This window comes from Podarcis gaigeae, assembly GCF_964106915.1.
Source record: "Podarcis gaigeae genome assembly, chromosome: 6".
NCBI lineage: Eukaryota > Metazoa > Chordata > Lepidosauria > Squamata > Lacertidae > Podarcis > Podarcis gaigeae.
The window spans coordinates 34,114,514-34,129,422 of record NC_139682.1 but is presented as its reverse complement, the minus strand read 5'-3'; the positions used below and the strand labels follow the sequence as shown (position 1 = coordinate 34,129,422).

Here is a 14,909-nt window from a genome sequence, read left to right as displayed (position 1 = left end):
CTCTTTTTCAATTTTCTGCAAATAGTAGCCAAGTTAAGTCTGATGCAGATTACAACTCAATAGAACAAGGACTCAGCCACCTTGGCAAATAAAAAGCACTTTATATATGTTGTTTATGCATTATAACACTGTGACACCAGATGGTGGTGTGGAGTTCCATTTTTCCCAATCCGATTTCTCATACAAACTTTAAAAGGGGTTTAACTGAAATGCTTTTTTGATGTGTCTAGATCCAGCCCAATAGTGATCCCCATGCCATTTTCTGCAAATAAAACACCTATGTTGCTAACCCTGGTAAGAAACACATAAATGCATAAATCTTCATCCAGTTTGGCCCTTAACACAGATGATTGTGTTGCCCAGCATGGCTTGCTTAAAATATGAGACTGTAGTCCCATTTACTGTCCAGTTTTAGAATCGAATTATATGTGATATAGGAGAGCAGTAATTAGATTGCCTGGCTTTTTTAACATTAAAACTAGTTTTCTGAATTTCATGGGAATCCCAATTTAAAATGGGGAAATGATGTGTTCCAATGAAATTAGAAGCTCTCTGTCTCTGTTTTAAATATGGGAGGGGTGGGGGAATAAACAGTCCAATCATGATCTTTTGTGCCTTTGTGCAGGCTGTGAAATCTGCCCTCTTACATTCCTCCTTGCATTAAGAAGCTGATGTGGAGAAGTTTTAATAAAAGATGCAATGTGCATGTTTTTGGATGTCACAATTGGTTGATTCCTTGCCATGTCAACCCTCCCAAATCTTGATTCCCCCGCCCCTAAATGTTTTGGATTAAAACCCCCAGCAGCCCTAGCCACTGGTTGTGGCTGAGGAGAGTTGTGGTTCCTAACATTTGGAGGACACCAGTTTAGGGAAGGCTGACATAAGGTATCTTTGTCATTGACATATTAGTTCAGAGCAGACAAATCAGTATCCTAACAATGTGGACATACCGCCTAGCATGGTATGTAAACATATCAATAGTTACAGTTGGTTATGATGAACACTAAAAAAATGAGAACAGTAAAGGGAAATAATTAATTTTCACTTTTGTCCACTACATTCTGGATGAGATAGTGAGCTGAATCTTAAAGGTGTTTTAAAGTGACATCCTTGCATATTAGGAACATGCCAGATGGGTGGGGTATTAAATAATAAAAACATTATTATTATTATTAACATTGGATGCTGCCTTTTTGTGAGTCAAGCTATTGGTCCATGTAGTTCAGTATTGCCAACAGCCAGGGATGAATCTGTGGCTCTAGAGATGTTGCTGGGCTCTCCATCTCCCATTACCACTGATCACTGGCCATGCTTGCCAGTGCGAACTGAGAGTCCAGCAAGCTTTGGAAGGCACAGGTTCCCCATTCTTGGCCTAAACTGACTGACAGCAGCTCTCTACGGTGGCTGCATGTGCAGTAACAAGAAAGAGTGCGAAAGGTGATGCAGATGTCCATTAAAATCTGCATCTGCCTATTTACATTTTATAAAAAATAGTTATTAAATTTAAATAGAAATACAACACATCTCACCATAATACGGGTGATAGTTACCAGATGAAACCACTTTGAGGTTGTTTGTTGCTTCTTCTTTTTACAATCAAGCGGTATATAAATTGTAACAAACAAACAAACAAATAAAATAACTCAGTCTGCTGTCCAGGTGCTTAACTCTTCATGGATAATTTCAAGGCCTTTGTTTTCCTTTATGGTTCTTTTACTTTAAACTTGACTTTGTGAGGAAAGCCTTTCAAACAGAGGGCTGTCTAATGTAAAGCAAGACACACGGCTACTCTGGGTTGTATTCAGCGTTAGTCCTCCTGCTCAGAGAATGCAATACAAATAATGAGTCTGTTAGTCATGCCCATTCATTTCAACGGGTCTCAATGTCAGTAGGTCTAACACTGGATGCAAGCAACCCTCCGTGCTAGCCCATGTTCTGACACTCACTTTCCCCCTGCCATTCAATTCGCCATTGGTTTCATTGTGTGAACAGGGTCTTTGGAGAAGTCCCTCTCTGACCTGGGCTCAGCTGAAAGCCAATTCCTCCAGATGTGATGAATGTCGCAGTCATCTACACACTAGGGTAGGAACTTACTTCTGGGCAGAGCTGTATAGGATTGCGCTGAGAGCCTATTCGAAGCAGCTCTAAACGAAAAAAAACTAGTGCAGTCATTTGCTTCGGTGTATAAGCTAAACAAGCTATAGCTTAGGCCCCCAAAAAATTAAAGGAAAAAAAACCCTGGATATACATTTCCAAAATATAAGATAAAAAACAAATAAAATAAAACCTACATACAGCAACAGTGTTTTGTGTTGTGTAGGCTCCTATGATGTAAGTAATGGGACCCCAATCATTTTAAGTTAGATCTTAATAATTATTTCACTATTAAAATACTTCTTAATTGTATTTCACTATTAAAATACTTGAAGACAGGAGTGCCTGGCATGCGCTGGCCCATGGGGTCACAAAATGTTGGATACGACTAAACAACAACAACAATTAATATACTTCTTCTTAATTGTATTTCAGTTTGACAATTGCTTTGATAAAATACATATTCTGTTATGTGCAAATGGCTTTAGATACTGTATTAGGTCCATAAATTACCACATAGCATATATTCAACACAAAAAAACAGCGACAATTTGTTGTTGACAAAGGACAGCTGGACATATAAAGGGCCCCATTACCTTCAGTAGCTCAGGGCCTCATCAAACCTAAATCCGGCCCGGGATATGGTCAAAATGAAAGGGGCGGCGGGCGCGCCAGGGGAGCAACGGTTCCGGCCGCGCACGTGGTTCCCCTTCTTGAGGGGCCGAAATCATCGCGGAGTTTATCCCACTCCTTCCCCCCTCCCCCTCCCCCTGAAGGGGGCAGCTCACACCGTGGAATCCTGATGGAGCCCCCTCGAGGGAGAGGAGAGGACACGTTAAAGTAAACTGCCGACCCGCCAGCTCGCGCCTTTGCACACGGCCCGCTACCGGACTCTTCCCGCCTTTTCTTTTCCTTTGTACTGTATACTCCTACAGCCGTTTGAGGCGTTAAGATATATACACACACATATACATAGAAGGTACATACACACACATATACACATATATATCTGTCCTTCCACTTCGTTTTCTCAGCCTATAGCACTCTCGCTCGTACAGGCTCACTTACCCCCTCAGTCTTAGCTCCCACATTCGCGTCAGTTGGTGCGTCTGAAGGGGGAGGGTAACACCTCTTAGATCTGCGCGCCTGACTCGCAGTTTCAGGCAGCAAAACGTGATGCAGTCAGCGCTGCTGTCGTTTTTACAAAATGCAAAAAACAAAAGGGGGGAGCGCCTGCACTATTTGTGTGCAAGCGTGAATGCTGGTAATAGGGTGGTAGGAAGAATTGTCAAATGTATCTAATATTAGCCACTGTAGTTTACACATGTGAAATGCAAGAAAGTGTCTTGTGTGGGAAAGCGCTGTTTCATATGACCCTCAACTGTGTTACTGTATTTGATTTTTTATTTTTTTTGCATTTCTTGCAACCGTAATTGGAATATAAAACTTTAAAGTTGAGTCTGATTTCATCAGCAAGATTCACAAGTCACTGTCCATGTACATGTTGCTTCACAAAATAGATAACGTTAGGGAGACCAAAGAGGGGAGTGATGGAGACTGGTAAACTGAAAATATGGTATGGAGTTATTTAAGAGACATTTAGGCTACAACATTATGTGGGGACCAAGAGTTTATATGCAAAAGGTTTGATGGAAAAGATGAATGGAAATTGATGGAAAAGATGGCTTTCACAGAGGTTTGAAGCACTTCCACCATAAAAGTCCCAAAGTTTCAGACTCACTATTTTCTGGTAGGATACAATACCTACTTGCAAATTCACATCACACAATTAGCATTGATTGGGAGGTCTTGCACAGCAAACCTACTTCCCACAAATATTTGTTTTTTGTACTAAGGAAAATCATTGGAAAATGTACTGAAAAGTGTGGGATAACCCTTGATTTGACAATGTTCTAACCTGGTGGCACAAAATTAGGATGAATGCTCGACAAATACGTAGGTTGTTTGGAAGCAGCCATATTTTTAAATTTTCAAATGTTTGGTTCAGATAGACAAATATTATTATGGACAAATATTATTATGACCAACTGTTTTCATATTTCTGTTCATCATTATCATTCACAAGGAATGCATTTTAAATTCTCATATACAGTGTAATAGTGCTGGATTGTTTGTTGCACAGAGGTGTACGTTGAATTCAATAGATCTACAATATTCTAATAGAGAATGATGAACACTATCAATTGATACAACTTGTCACAATAAAAAGTTTATAAGTATTACAAAAGGCTTGTTTTCCAAACACAAAGTATATAATTTTACAAAAAGTAAATATAGCTATGTTGGCCTACAAGAAAATTTCCAAAATCCATATTAGGGAAACACCTTGATTAGCCCAATCAAAATATCACAAAATAGTGTGCATTACAAGCTTTTGAGTTCCCCAGAACTATTAATCATTTACACATTTAAACAATCTATGGCATTTTAAACTGTATTGGTTTTGTTTGTTATTACAGTATGCATTTTTGTGTTTTTATATTGTAAATTACGCTGTGATAGTTTTGGATCAGGGGTGCCAATTTTATTGGGGAGGGAGGAGGCAAGCCCCACGCTGCATAATCAGTCACATGATGAAGTGCAATCACACCTTTTGAATGGCAATGCCGTTCAATTGGGGGGGGGAGCTCAACTGGGGGGCGGCACAAAGTTGTATTGGTCCCTAGGAGTTGGCTCCTATGCTTCAGATGGTGGTATAGAAAATTTATAAATAATTACAATTATAAATAAACCAATAATAAATAAATCGGGAGAAAAAAGTTGGCTATGGAAATGATTGAGTCTGCATCTCATCAGTCTTCAGATGGAATGTGGGAGGAGTTAGGAAACATTAAAAGGAGGCTCCTTAAGCACAATGCAGCTTTCAGGTTGCACCAAGGGCTACAGGAAAGAAGGAACAAAGAATAAAGACTTCAGGAGAATTTGAAAGCTTATATACTCTTTTGTGATATTTTGGTTGGTGTTGGCCTAATAATGCACAAATGACGATGTTGGAATTATTTTTCTGTTATTTTCTGTTTAACTTGGGAAATCCAATAAATCACTAATTCTCCATTTTCAATATTGCAATACTAGTCTACTTGACAGGACTACTGTAAGGATTAATAGCATGATAAATTATATTGTTCTGCAGAACATAGAAAGGGATTGAAAATAATGCAACAAAAATGGAACAGGAGAAATCTTTTAAATTGTTTGTACCACCAATACTGAATAATACCCAAGTATCAGCAGTCAAACCACAGACAAGCAAACGAGATGGACGATGTTTTCAGGTAAATAAAAACTGTTACTTAAAAATATATATAGCAAGTTTACAAAAGCTGACCAGTGTTTTAAAAATTAAAGATTACCTGTATTTCCATTTATCCACACTTAAACATTGATAACTCAAAATGCAACATTCCAGAGTTTTGAAATTTGAAACTAAAAACCAAAGGAAAATGCCATTCATATGAAAATTAAAAGTAGACACTCAACCCATTCTAGACAATGTTGGGCTACATGGACAAATAATCTGACACTATTATAATACGGCTTCCTGTGTTTATTCGTGTCTATGTGTTTATGATCCTATATCCTAGTATGTTCCACTTGCACTTATGGTTTGCCCCAGAGTGACTGGGGCCACTCAGTCAGATGGGTGGGGTACAAATAATAAAATTATTATTATTATTTTTAATTCCTAGTTCCCCATATGTTCTACTTCCTCATTAAAATATCTGAGTTGATCTTTGCCCACGTCTACATAACCTACTCTTAGCCTTTGGAGTGGAGTGCTTGAAGTTATGAAATTGCCCAGTATGAATATATTTTCTAAGACCGTAATACCCCTAAATTCGAATTAGTTTTAATGACAGCTTAACCTGATTTCATAACTTGGCACTAAGTCCTATTGATTTTAGCATATTGCATTTCCAAGTAATCTGTTTATGATTGGAGATGAGCATGTCCATTAAAAGGTATTATTATTTCTAAAATGTTTTATTTTTCCAGGATTTTAGCAAGGGAACTGAAGATGATTATAACTTGCCTTTTGGGATGAAAAGTATGTCAAAACATATAGAAGTCATAGGTAAGATTAAAACATAAAAATAAATATTAAAGAAGATGGAATGGTAGACCTTGAAAAGTGAAGTAACCATTAGAACTAGAGCCAGTTTGTGCTGGAGTCATCGCTGAGAACTTCTGCAGTATTTAAAGCTGTGTTGTTTGTATTAAAATTGTACTTTGCTATATATGTCGTTCATTTGCTTTCTATTATTTTTTGGTAAGTCAGAATCCAATATATTCTGTATTCCATTTGTAGCCTATGATGTCTGTATGGACATACACTTATTAATAAGACGAACACATAGCAATTTAGGAATTAATACTGTTATTCAGTTGTATTGTTATTATAATGTTTCTAACTTATAATTAAGCATATTTATTGTTAAATAATCAGACATTAAATGTTGTATTTCCAGAACCTGTAAAATCTGTTCCTGAGCTAGAAATGGAGGTGAGTTAAATATACTGTTGCACGCCACCCATATCTCTGAGTGGTGCAAGATTCCAGGGGTTCCAGGTGCTCACCCAGGGTCAGAGTTTCCATTTTGAAATGAGACACAGCAGAGACTGTGGTGTCTTTAGGATATATGGTTTATTTACACATATATACAACCTAAGCCTATGATGGAGGGGTTCATAGTATCAACACCCTAAGAGGCTCTTGTTTCTCCCATAGCTGCAGCCTTGGATTCAAACAGAAATCAAATGTTGTGTTCTGATCTTCTCTACAACTTGTTGCCTTTACCAGCCTGCAACATTATTTCCTCTAGGTTACATCATAGCCAACTCTGAACTCTGGCCTTTTGTCTTATAGTTGACTCTGAGTTGAGGGAGGGCCCCACCCATTTGCTTTCTGGCACAGAGCTCCCTCTGCTTAGTTTTTAAAATTGTTGTTGTTGTTGTTGTTTAGTCGTTTAGTCGTGTCCGACTCTTCGTGACCCCATGGGACCAGAGAACGCCAGGCACCTCTGTCCTCCACTGCCTCCCGCAGTTTGGTCAAACTCATGCTGGTAACCTCGAAAACACTATCCAGCCATCTCGTCCTCTGCCGTCCCCTTCTCCTTGTGCCCTCCATCTTTCCCAACATCAGGGTCTTCTCCAGGGAGTCTTCTCTTCTCATGAGGTGGCCAAAGTACTGAAGCCTCAGCTTCACAATCTGTCCTTCCAGTGAGCGCTCAGGGTTGATTTCCTTCAGTATGGAGAGGTTTGATCTTCTTGCAGTCCATGGGACTCTCAAGAGTCTCCTCCAGCACCATAATTCAAAAGCATCAATTCTTCGGCGATCAGCCTTCTTTATGGTCCAGCTCTCACTTCCATACATCACTACTGGGAAAACCATAGCTTTAACTTTACGAACCTTTGTTGGCAAGGTGATGTCTCTACTTCTCAAGATGCTGTCTAGGCCTGTCATTGCCCTTCTCCCAAGAAGCAGGCGTCTTTTAATTTCGTGGCTGCTGTCACCATCTGCAGTGATCATTGAGCCCAAGAAAGTAAAATCTCTCACTACCTCCATTTCTTCCCCTTCTATTTGCCAGGAGGTGATGGGACCAGTGGCCATGATCTTCGTTTTTTTGATGTTGAGCTTCAGACCATATTTTGCGCTCTCCTCTTTCACCCTCATTAAAAGGTTCTTTAATTCCTCCTCACTTTCTGCCATCAAGGTTGTGTCATCTGCATATCTGAGGTTGTTGATATTTCTTCCGGCAATCTTAATTCCGGCTAGGGATTCATCCAGCCCAGCCTTTCGCATGATGAATTCTGCATATAAGTTAAATAAGCAGGGAGACAAAATACAGCCTTGTCGTACTCCTTTCCCAATTTTGAACCAATCAGTTGTTCCATATCCAGTTCTAACTGTAGCTTCTTGTCCCACATAGAGATTTCTCAGGAGACAGATGAGGTGATCTGGCACTCCCATTTCTTTAAGAACTTGCCATAGTTTGCCGTGGTCGACACAGTCAAAGGCTTTTGCATAGTCAATGAAGCAGAAGTAGATGTCTTTCTGGAGCTCTCTAGCTTTCTCCATAATCCAGCGCATGTTTGCAATTTGGTCTCTGGTTCCTCTGCCTCTTCTAAATCCAGCTTGCACTTCTGGGAGTTCTCGGTCCACATACTGCTTGAGCCTTCCTTGTAGAATTTTAAGCGTAAGCTTGCTAGCGTGTGAAATGAGTGCAATTGTGCGGTAGTTGGAGCATTCTTTGGCACTGCCCTTCTTTGGGATTGGGATGTAGACTGATCTTCTCCAATCTTCTGGCCACTGCTGAGTTTTCCAAACTTGCTGGCATATTGAGTGTAGCACCTTAACAGCATCATCTTTTAAAATTTTAAATAGTTCAGCTGGAATACCATCACTTCCACTGGCCTTGTTATTTGCAGTGCTTTCTAAGGCCCATTTGACTTCACTCTCCAGGATGTCTGGCTCAAGGTCAGCAACCACACTACCTGGGGTGTATGGGACATCCATATCTTTCTGGTATAATTCCTCTGTGTATTCTTGCCACCTCTTCTTGATGTCTTCTGCTTCTGTTAGGTCCTTTCCACTTTTGTCCTTTATTATGGAAATCTTTGTACGAAATGTTCCTTTCATATCTCCAATTTTCTTGAACAGATCTCTGGTTCTTCCCATTTTAAAATTACCCATTACCTTTCCTTTGTTCTCTTAATGGCCCATCTCTCAGGCGATCTCCTGACCACTGGAAGCTGGGTCCAGGGATTAAAAATCTGGCATTCAGTTTAACCCCCCAAGACTTGATTAAATTCTAACACCTTCTTTTAGGGGAGCCTGGCACACTCAAACTCATAACACTACATTTTGTGTAATGTACAATAAAAATAATCTATTACATGTATTAGCATTATCTGAATGCTTTGGATTACATTAGTTTCAGTTCTCAACTTTCTACCTATGTTCTTTCACCATGCTGACACATAGTTTCTCAATTTAGGAATATACAGGCACTGTTGAAAGAAACTGATTTTATAGATCCATTTCAATTGGGGTTTAGGTCCAGTTCTGGCACAGAAACTGCCTTGGTTATCCTGTATGATGACTTCTGTTGGGTGAGAGAGACAGGGGAAATGTGTTCTTGTTAATTCTCATTGAACTTTCCATGGCTTTTGATACCATTGACTATGGTATCCTTCTGGAGTGGCTGTCCAGGTTAGGAGTGCGTGGTACTGCTTTGCAGTAGTTCTGGTCCTACTTAGATGTACATTTCCAAAGGATGATGCTTGGGGAGTGCTTTTCATGGAAACCTCACAGTTAAATTTGATCCTCTATGTTGTTTAACTAACTATGTTGTTTAGCATGTTATCTAAACATTTGCTGGTTCTTGATACCAACTAATTGTCATAACTTTTTAGTTCATTTTGTGGTAACTTGACTTATTTTTACCATTGTTGTATTTTTAAGGGACTTTGTTCTAAACTGACTTAAGATGTTTTCATAAAAGGCAGTATAGAAATGTTTTAAGTAAATAAAATTTCAGTCACTGTCACATTACTAAATTGTATATTTCATACTGTCCTTGGTGCACACAAGGAACAGTTTTTTTATGGCTAATGTGGGTATCAAAATTTAAATGAAAAGGCTTCATTAAAAACCTTTTAATTAAACATTATATAATAAATTATTAAACCTGCCTTTATAGAACATGGAGACAATGAATGAGCTTTATTCAAGGCTTTACAAAGAAGCTGAAAAGATCAAGAGATGGAAAGTCACTACAGAATATGAATTAAAGGAAAAGGAAAGAAAATTGCAAGAAAACAGAAAGATTATAGAAGCACTACGTAAAGCTATTCAAGAGTTACAGGTGAGTGTTTATAACATTTTGAAATATATAATTTTAAGATAAGAATAAAATGCTTAAAAAAAATTAGGGCACAGTCAATCCCAGCACGGGTGCAATGCCTGCACATGGAGGGATTATCATAGCTTGCTACACTCTCCAGCCTCAAGCTGGTGCAGGGATCAGACCCTGTTGTCCTGCCCACTAGTCTGCTGTGGCTGCTGTGAGTGGCCGGGCTGTAAATGTGATTGTGGCTGCACCATTCTGCAAAGCCCTGCGGGTGGGGGTTAGGATTGTAAATGTTTGCTGACATTGTCCAGCCCTCCTCTCTTCTTCCCCAGTCCTTGTCATGAGTTGAGGGAGAGGTGTTGTACATGATTTTGCAGGAAGAAGAAGTGGAGTCCATTTGTACAGTATAATGTTGTATATATTATTGAGGATGACCTACTTGCTTACAGATTACTTTTTGCTTGGGTATTAAATAAAGATTGGTAAAATTAAAACATGTACTGTACAGGTTACGTATGTAAATCATGGGATCTTGCCGGAATTTTGTAACTTTCAAGCTTACTTTCATTTCAAGCTTTTAAAATGCACATATAGTTTGTGATGTAATAAATGCAATAATACCCAAGTCTAATAAATATGTATTTTGGGAAACTGACATTTCCCCCCTTTGATAGTGATAATTATTAGTTCATCCCGACAAAAGCATGTTTTTTATATCTTTGTTTTATACATTTAGTTTGAAAATGAAAAACTAAGCTTAAAACTGGAAGATGTAATACATGAAAATAAAGATCTTCTAAAAGAGTAAGTAATGTTAGGATAATAATTTTATAGTCATTTGTTTATGCTATAGTATGAGGCAATTACTAACCCCTTCTAATTACACTCATTGTCATGAGAGATCTGTAAGATAAACCTTTATCTTTTATAAAAGGAGAACTATTCCTATCTAGGACTCACGAGTTTTTCAGGTTGTTCTTCTGTCCTTGGTACCACACTGGCTCATAAAGTTACAAAAAGTAATCAAAACCTGCATATTTTTGCGATACTTTGTTTGCTCTTTTTAATACTATTATTCTGTGTCTTCTTTAGTATGTTTTTAAAAACACCACTTTTCACAGCTGCATTTCTGTGTGCTCCTCCCCTCCTCATTTCTTCCCTTCCTGGTTGTTTTCAGGTGGAGAGGGCTTTTCTCCTTGGCAATCAGTGACTTTTGGCTTGAAACCTTGGGCAAGGTTTCTAAGAAGCTCAGTGTGCTGCAGTGCTAGAGATCATTGGAGTATTACAACTCCTCTTGTACTTTGTGCATAACAGTGGTGATGGGAGAGTGGCAGGCAACATGGCTGGTGTGACTTCAGTGGTTCTGCTGAATATGACCAATAATAGTTCCACGATGGCTTCTGCAGTTCCCCCATCCAACCTGATCATGGCAGCAGCCATTTCAAAGCAAAGTTGTGAGGTGGACTGTGGCAAAACCAGCTGCTGTTGATCAGTGGAAAGCCTGATATATGGTGGAGCCTGATCAACCACATACTGGCCAGACTCAATGGCTGTCTCCCTGCCACCTGACTGTATGTGACAGGTGTGCAGTGGAGGTGCTTCTGGAGGAAGAGGGGCCTGCTCAAATGCAAGTACAAAGAGCTTCTTTGTACTTTCTGTGGCTTTCTGCTCTTCAAGTGAAGTATTTTATGAGTTTCAATCATCTCATGTAAATTAACTGCCTTTTGCTCTGTCAGACCAATCTATTACTGTGTTTCCTTTTGATCAGTTTGTCTCTTTGCCATAAGGGCAGCCTTTGCAACTGACAGATTCCATATTGCATCAAATCACAGATGCCTTACTAGGAGATATTTCTTAGCACTTTATAAGTCTTAATGTGGTTTCTAGGCGGGACATGGGTGGCACTATGGTGTAAACCACTGAGCCTCTTGGGCTTGCTGATCAGAAGGTCAGCAGTTTGAATCTGTGCGACAGGGTGAGATCCTGTTGCTCTGTCCTAGCTACTGCTAACCTCAGGAAATGTTGTGGTTTCTTTGTAGCTGTTTATCTGTTGGGTGTGTCTACTGGGTGACATCTTGGGGTTTTTTTTACTATTCCCCCCTCCCCTTATTTGCCTGGGTGATACAGATTTCACAGGATTTCAAATTTTCATTACTTTTTTCTGTAAAGCATAATGGACACAAATAATACTAGGGATATAATGCTGATATAACTGTTTTTCTCCCCAGAAACAGTGCTACAAGACATTTGTGCAATTTGCTCAAAGAAAAGTGCATGCAATTGATGGAGAAGTCTAACAAATGTAAATATCTCTTTAAAAGTGTTTGCATCCCCCCCCCCCCCGATTCTCATAGACTGTTTATAACCTCCTTTCCTATTTTAGCCTTACACTGGAAACTGCTTTGCTAGTCAGTTCTGCAGGAAAAGCAACAGCTTATAGTCTTACAAACAGTTGTTCAAGGTGCTAATTTTTAAACTCCAGATGTTCCTTTGCATCCTTAAAAACAAGTAGGAGAGCATTATTTTGTTGGGATGAACTGAAGAGCAATTCCATATGATGGGAGTACTAGAAAGGCATTCTGAGTTGTGACTCCTTAGTTGCAAAACATCTTGTCTCTAAAGACTCACTAGAATTCAGGAATTTTAGTAGAATAACAGGTCATTGCTATTCTTATTACTTTATCTCTGATTTTTTTTTACATATTAAAATAAATATTTAATCTTTTATATTGTTAATTTTCTTTTAGATGAACATGAACAAGAGGAAACCAGACAGATGTATGTGGATCTTAATAATAACACGGAGGTAATAAAGACACATATTTTATAGTAGCATTACACACACACACACACACACACACAGCACCCTGGTGTCCTCTGTGATGGTGCACATCTGCTTTCAGTTCCTTTTTGCTCCAAACTCTTGCCTCTCATAGTTTAATTTTCCTTTGAAAAAATGAAATATAGAAAAACACCTTTTAAAAAGGAGAGGTGTGAGCTGTGGTTAGCCCAGGATTCAGCTGATAGCATCTTTCAAGGATTTGGTCTTCGGTTTACAGATGTTATGTTGCCTGAGATCCTACAAGTATCAGCACTATTTTTTAATATTTATGTGCAGTTGCTGAGAGCAATTTTCCATAGGTTTGGAATTACTTATTATCAATAAGGTAATGATGTGCAACTGTTTATTTCATTAACTCAGGGGTGAATTAAATATTAGATAGTAGACAGATCTGGGAATCTTGGTCTCCACTAACCATTTAAAAGGTGGTTAGAGTGCATGATCTGTGAGAGGTGGCAAGTGGTGATGGTGGTGGGGAGAGCACTTAGCCCTTATTCTTCCCATCACTTGTTATTCCCTTCTCCTCCCTTACATTTTCCTCCAGCTAGGGTAGATGTGTGTTTGCTGTGTTTGGCAGAAAAGCAGATGGGGAGTGGGTTATTCCTTCTTCACTCATCTGTTGCCTCTCCCCTCAAAAACCACATTATCCACCTACATTTTTAAAGATGAGCCAGCAATGCTTTCAATTAGTAGGTACTCTTTAATGCCTTAAGAAAAAATATTTATATCAAGGGATTGTTCTAACTGTTGAGTGAATAACTATTGGTGTCAGGGGCTCCCCAATTTTCAAAGAGGGAGCTGGGCCCCCTCAAAATTCTGTGGCATCTGGATGTGTAGTGGCTACCACTGCTAACACAAGGCCCACTAGGCTGCCGGTGCAAGGCCTCCCAAGCCGCTGCTAATGCCATAAGAACTGTTGGGCTACTAACAGACCTGCTAGGACACCAAAACCAATACGGAAGTGCAGCCGCAGTGGTTTGCAGTGGCTCCTCTTGCTGCTGCTGCAGAGGGGAAGCAGCCCCTGGGCCATGGCAGCAGCAGCAGCAGTAGCTGCTGCTGCTAGCACTGCTGGCCATGGAAAACAAGCTGCTGTGGAATGCCTGGACATGACATCATGATGTCACATGCAATGCCAACCCCCCTGCCCCATTTCCTACCCAATTGGTGTGAATTTTAAATATTTTAAAAATAAATTCAGCATATATTCACTGGCATTATAGGAAGTTTGTTGTTACTAATTGTTTATTTACATCTGCTAGAGAATGATACATGCCTTTGAGGAACTTCGTGTACAAGCAGAAAACTCCAGATTGGAAATGGTTTTTAAATGTGAGAATCTTTTTTAAATTTATGGCATTTGTGTAATTATTTGAGAGAAGAAGTGGTTACTGGTGGGAGAAGCCTGGGATAAGGGTAGAGCTTGGATGAAATCAGTAGTAGCTAGTAAGGCAGCACAGGTGGGACACAGTTGCTGTCCTGGCTTCTGAACATGGAAGGTTGCAGGTGCTTACTGAGAGAGAGAGGAAATGCAAGGTACAGGGAGCTTGGCACACAACAACACTGTCACACACTGTACCAAACTCCCTGCACCTCATCCCTTACCCTTCCCTCAGTAAACACCAGTGATCCACTGTTTTGGGAAGTCTGGAGAGCAGTGGTGCCCTACATGCAACTCCTCACAGGCTGGTTGAAGCTCAGTGGTACAGTAACCTCTCTGCATACAGAAGATCCCAGGTTTGATCCTTGGCATTTCCTGGTAGGGCTGGGAAATACTTCTGTCTGAATCCCTGGAGAGCTGCTGCCAGGCACTGTAGCGAAAACTGAACTAGATGAACCTAAAGTGTTGAATACCAGAGCCTTTTCATAGGTCCAAAACCAGGCCATGTCACATTACATCGAGATCCATTGTTATACAGTAGAAAAAAAGCTATTTAAAGATTGTGGAATTACACCAATATGTGGTGATGGCCACCGATTTAGCTTTAAAATGGAATTTGATATATTTATCACTGGTTACTAGTCATGATTACTAGTTACTAGTTAAATGCTTCCTCTAAGAGGCAGAGTGTCTCTGTATGCCAATTACTAGGGAACAATAC

The 14,909-nt window shown here is 39.6% G+C and overlaps 1 protein-coding gene and 1 long non-coding RNA gene across 2 annotated transcripts in view; one reads left to right on the top strand and one right to left on the bottom strand.

Annotated features, from left to right (window-relative positions):
• Positions 1 to 81: 81 nt before the first annotated feature.
• Positions 82 to 2,728, bottom strand: LOC310847879. Its single transcript, XR_014566060.1, has 2 exons — positions 2,691 to 2,728; positions 82 to 2,144 (listed from the first exon to the last, which is right to left on the bottom strand). It is a non-coding gene; the product is annotated as an uncharacterized lncRNA (long non-coding RNA).
• Positions 2,729 to 2,771: 43 nt separating this feature from the next.
• SYCP1 (synaptonemal complex protein 1) overlaps positions 2,772 to 14,909 on the top strand; it is a 42,910-nt gene continuing 30,772 nt past the window's right edge. The window contains exons 1-9 of the mRNA XM_083746000.1: positions 2,772 to 3,048; positions 5,279 to 5,390; positions 6,112 to 6,190; positions 6,585 to 6,619; positions 9,819 to 9,983; positions 10,705 to 10,772; positions 12,197 to 12,270; positions 12,716 to 12,774; positions 14,070 to 14,139. Coding sequence (XP_083602126.1) covers positions 5,283 to 5,390; positions 6,112 to 6,190; positions 6,585 to 6,619; positions 9,819 to 9,983; positions 10,705 to 10,772; positions 12,197 to 12,270; positions 12,716 to 12,774; positions 14,070 to 14,139 — 658 coding nt within the window. The 5' untranslated portion in view covers positions 2,772 to 3,048; positions 5,279 to 5,282. The remainder of the gene's footprint in view (positions 3,049 to 5,278; positions 5,391 to 6,111; positions 6,191 to 6,584; positions 6,620 to 9,818; positions 9,984 to 10,704; positions 10,773 to 12,196; positions 12,271 to 12,715; positions 12,775 to 14,069; positions 14,140 to 14,909) is intronic.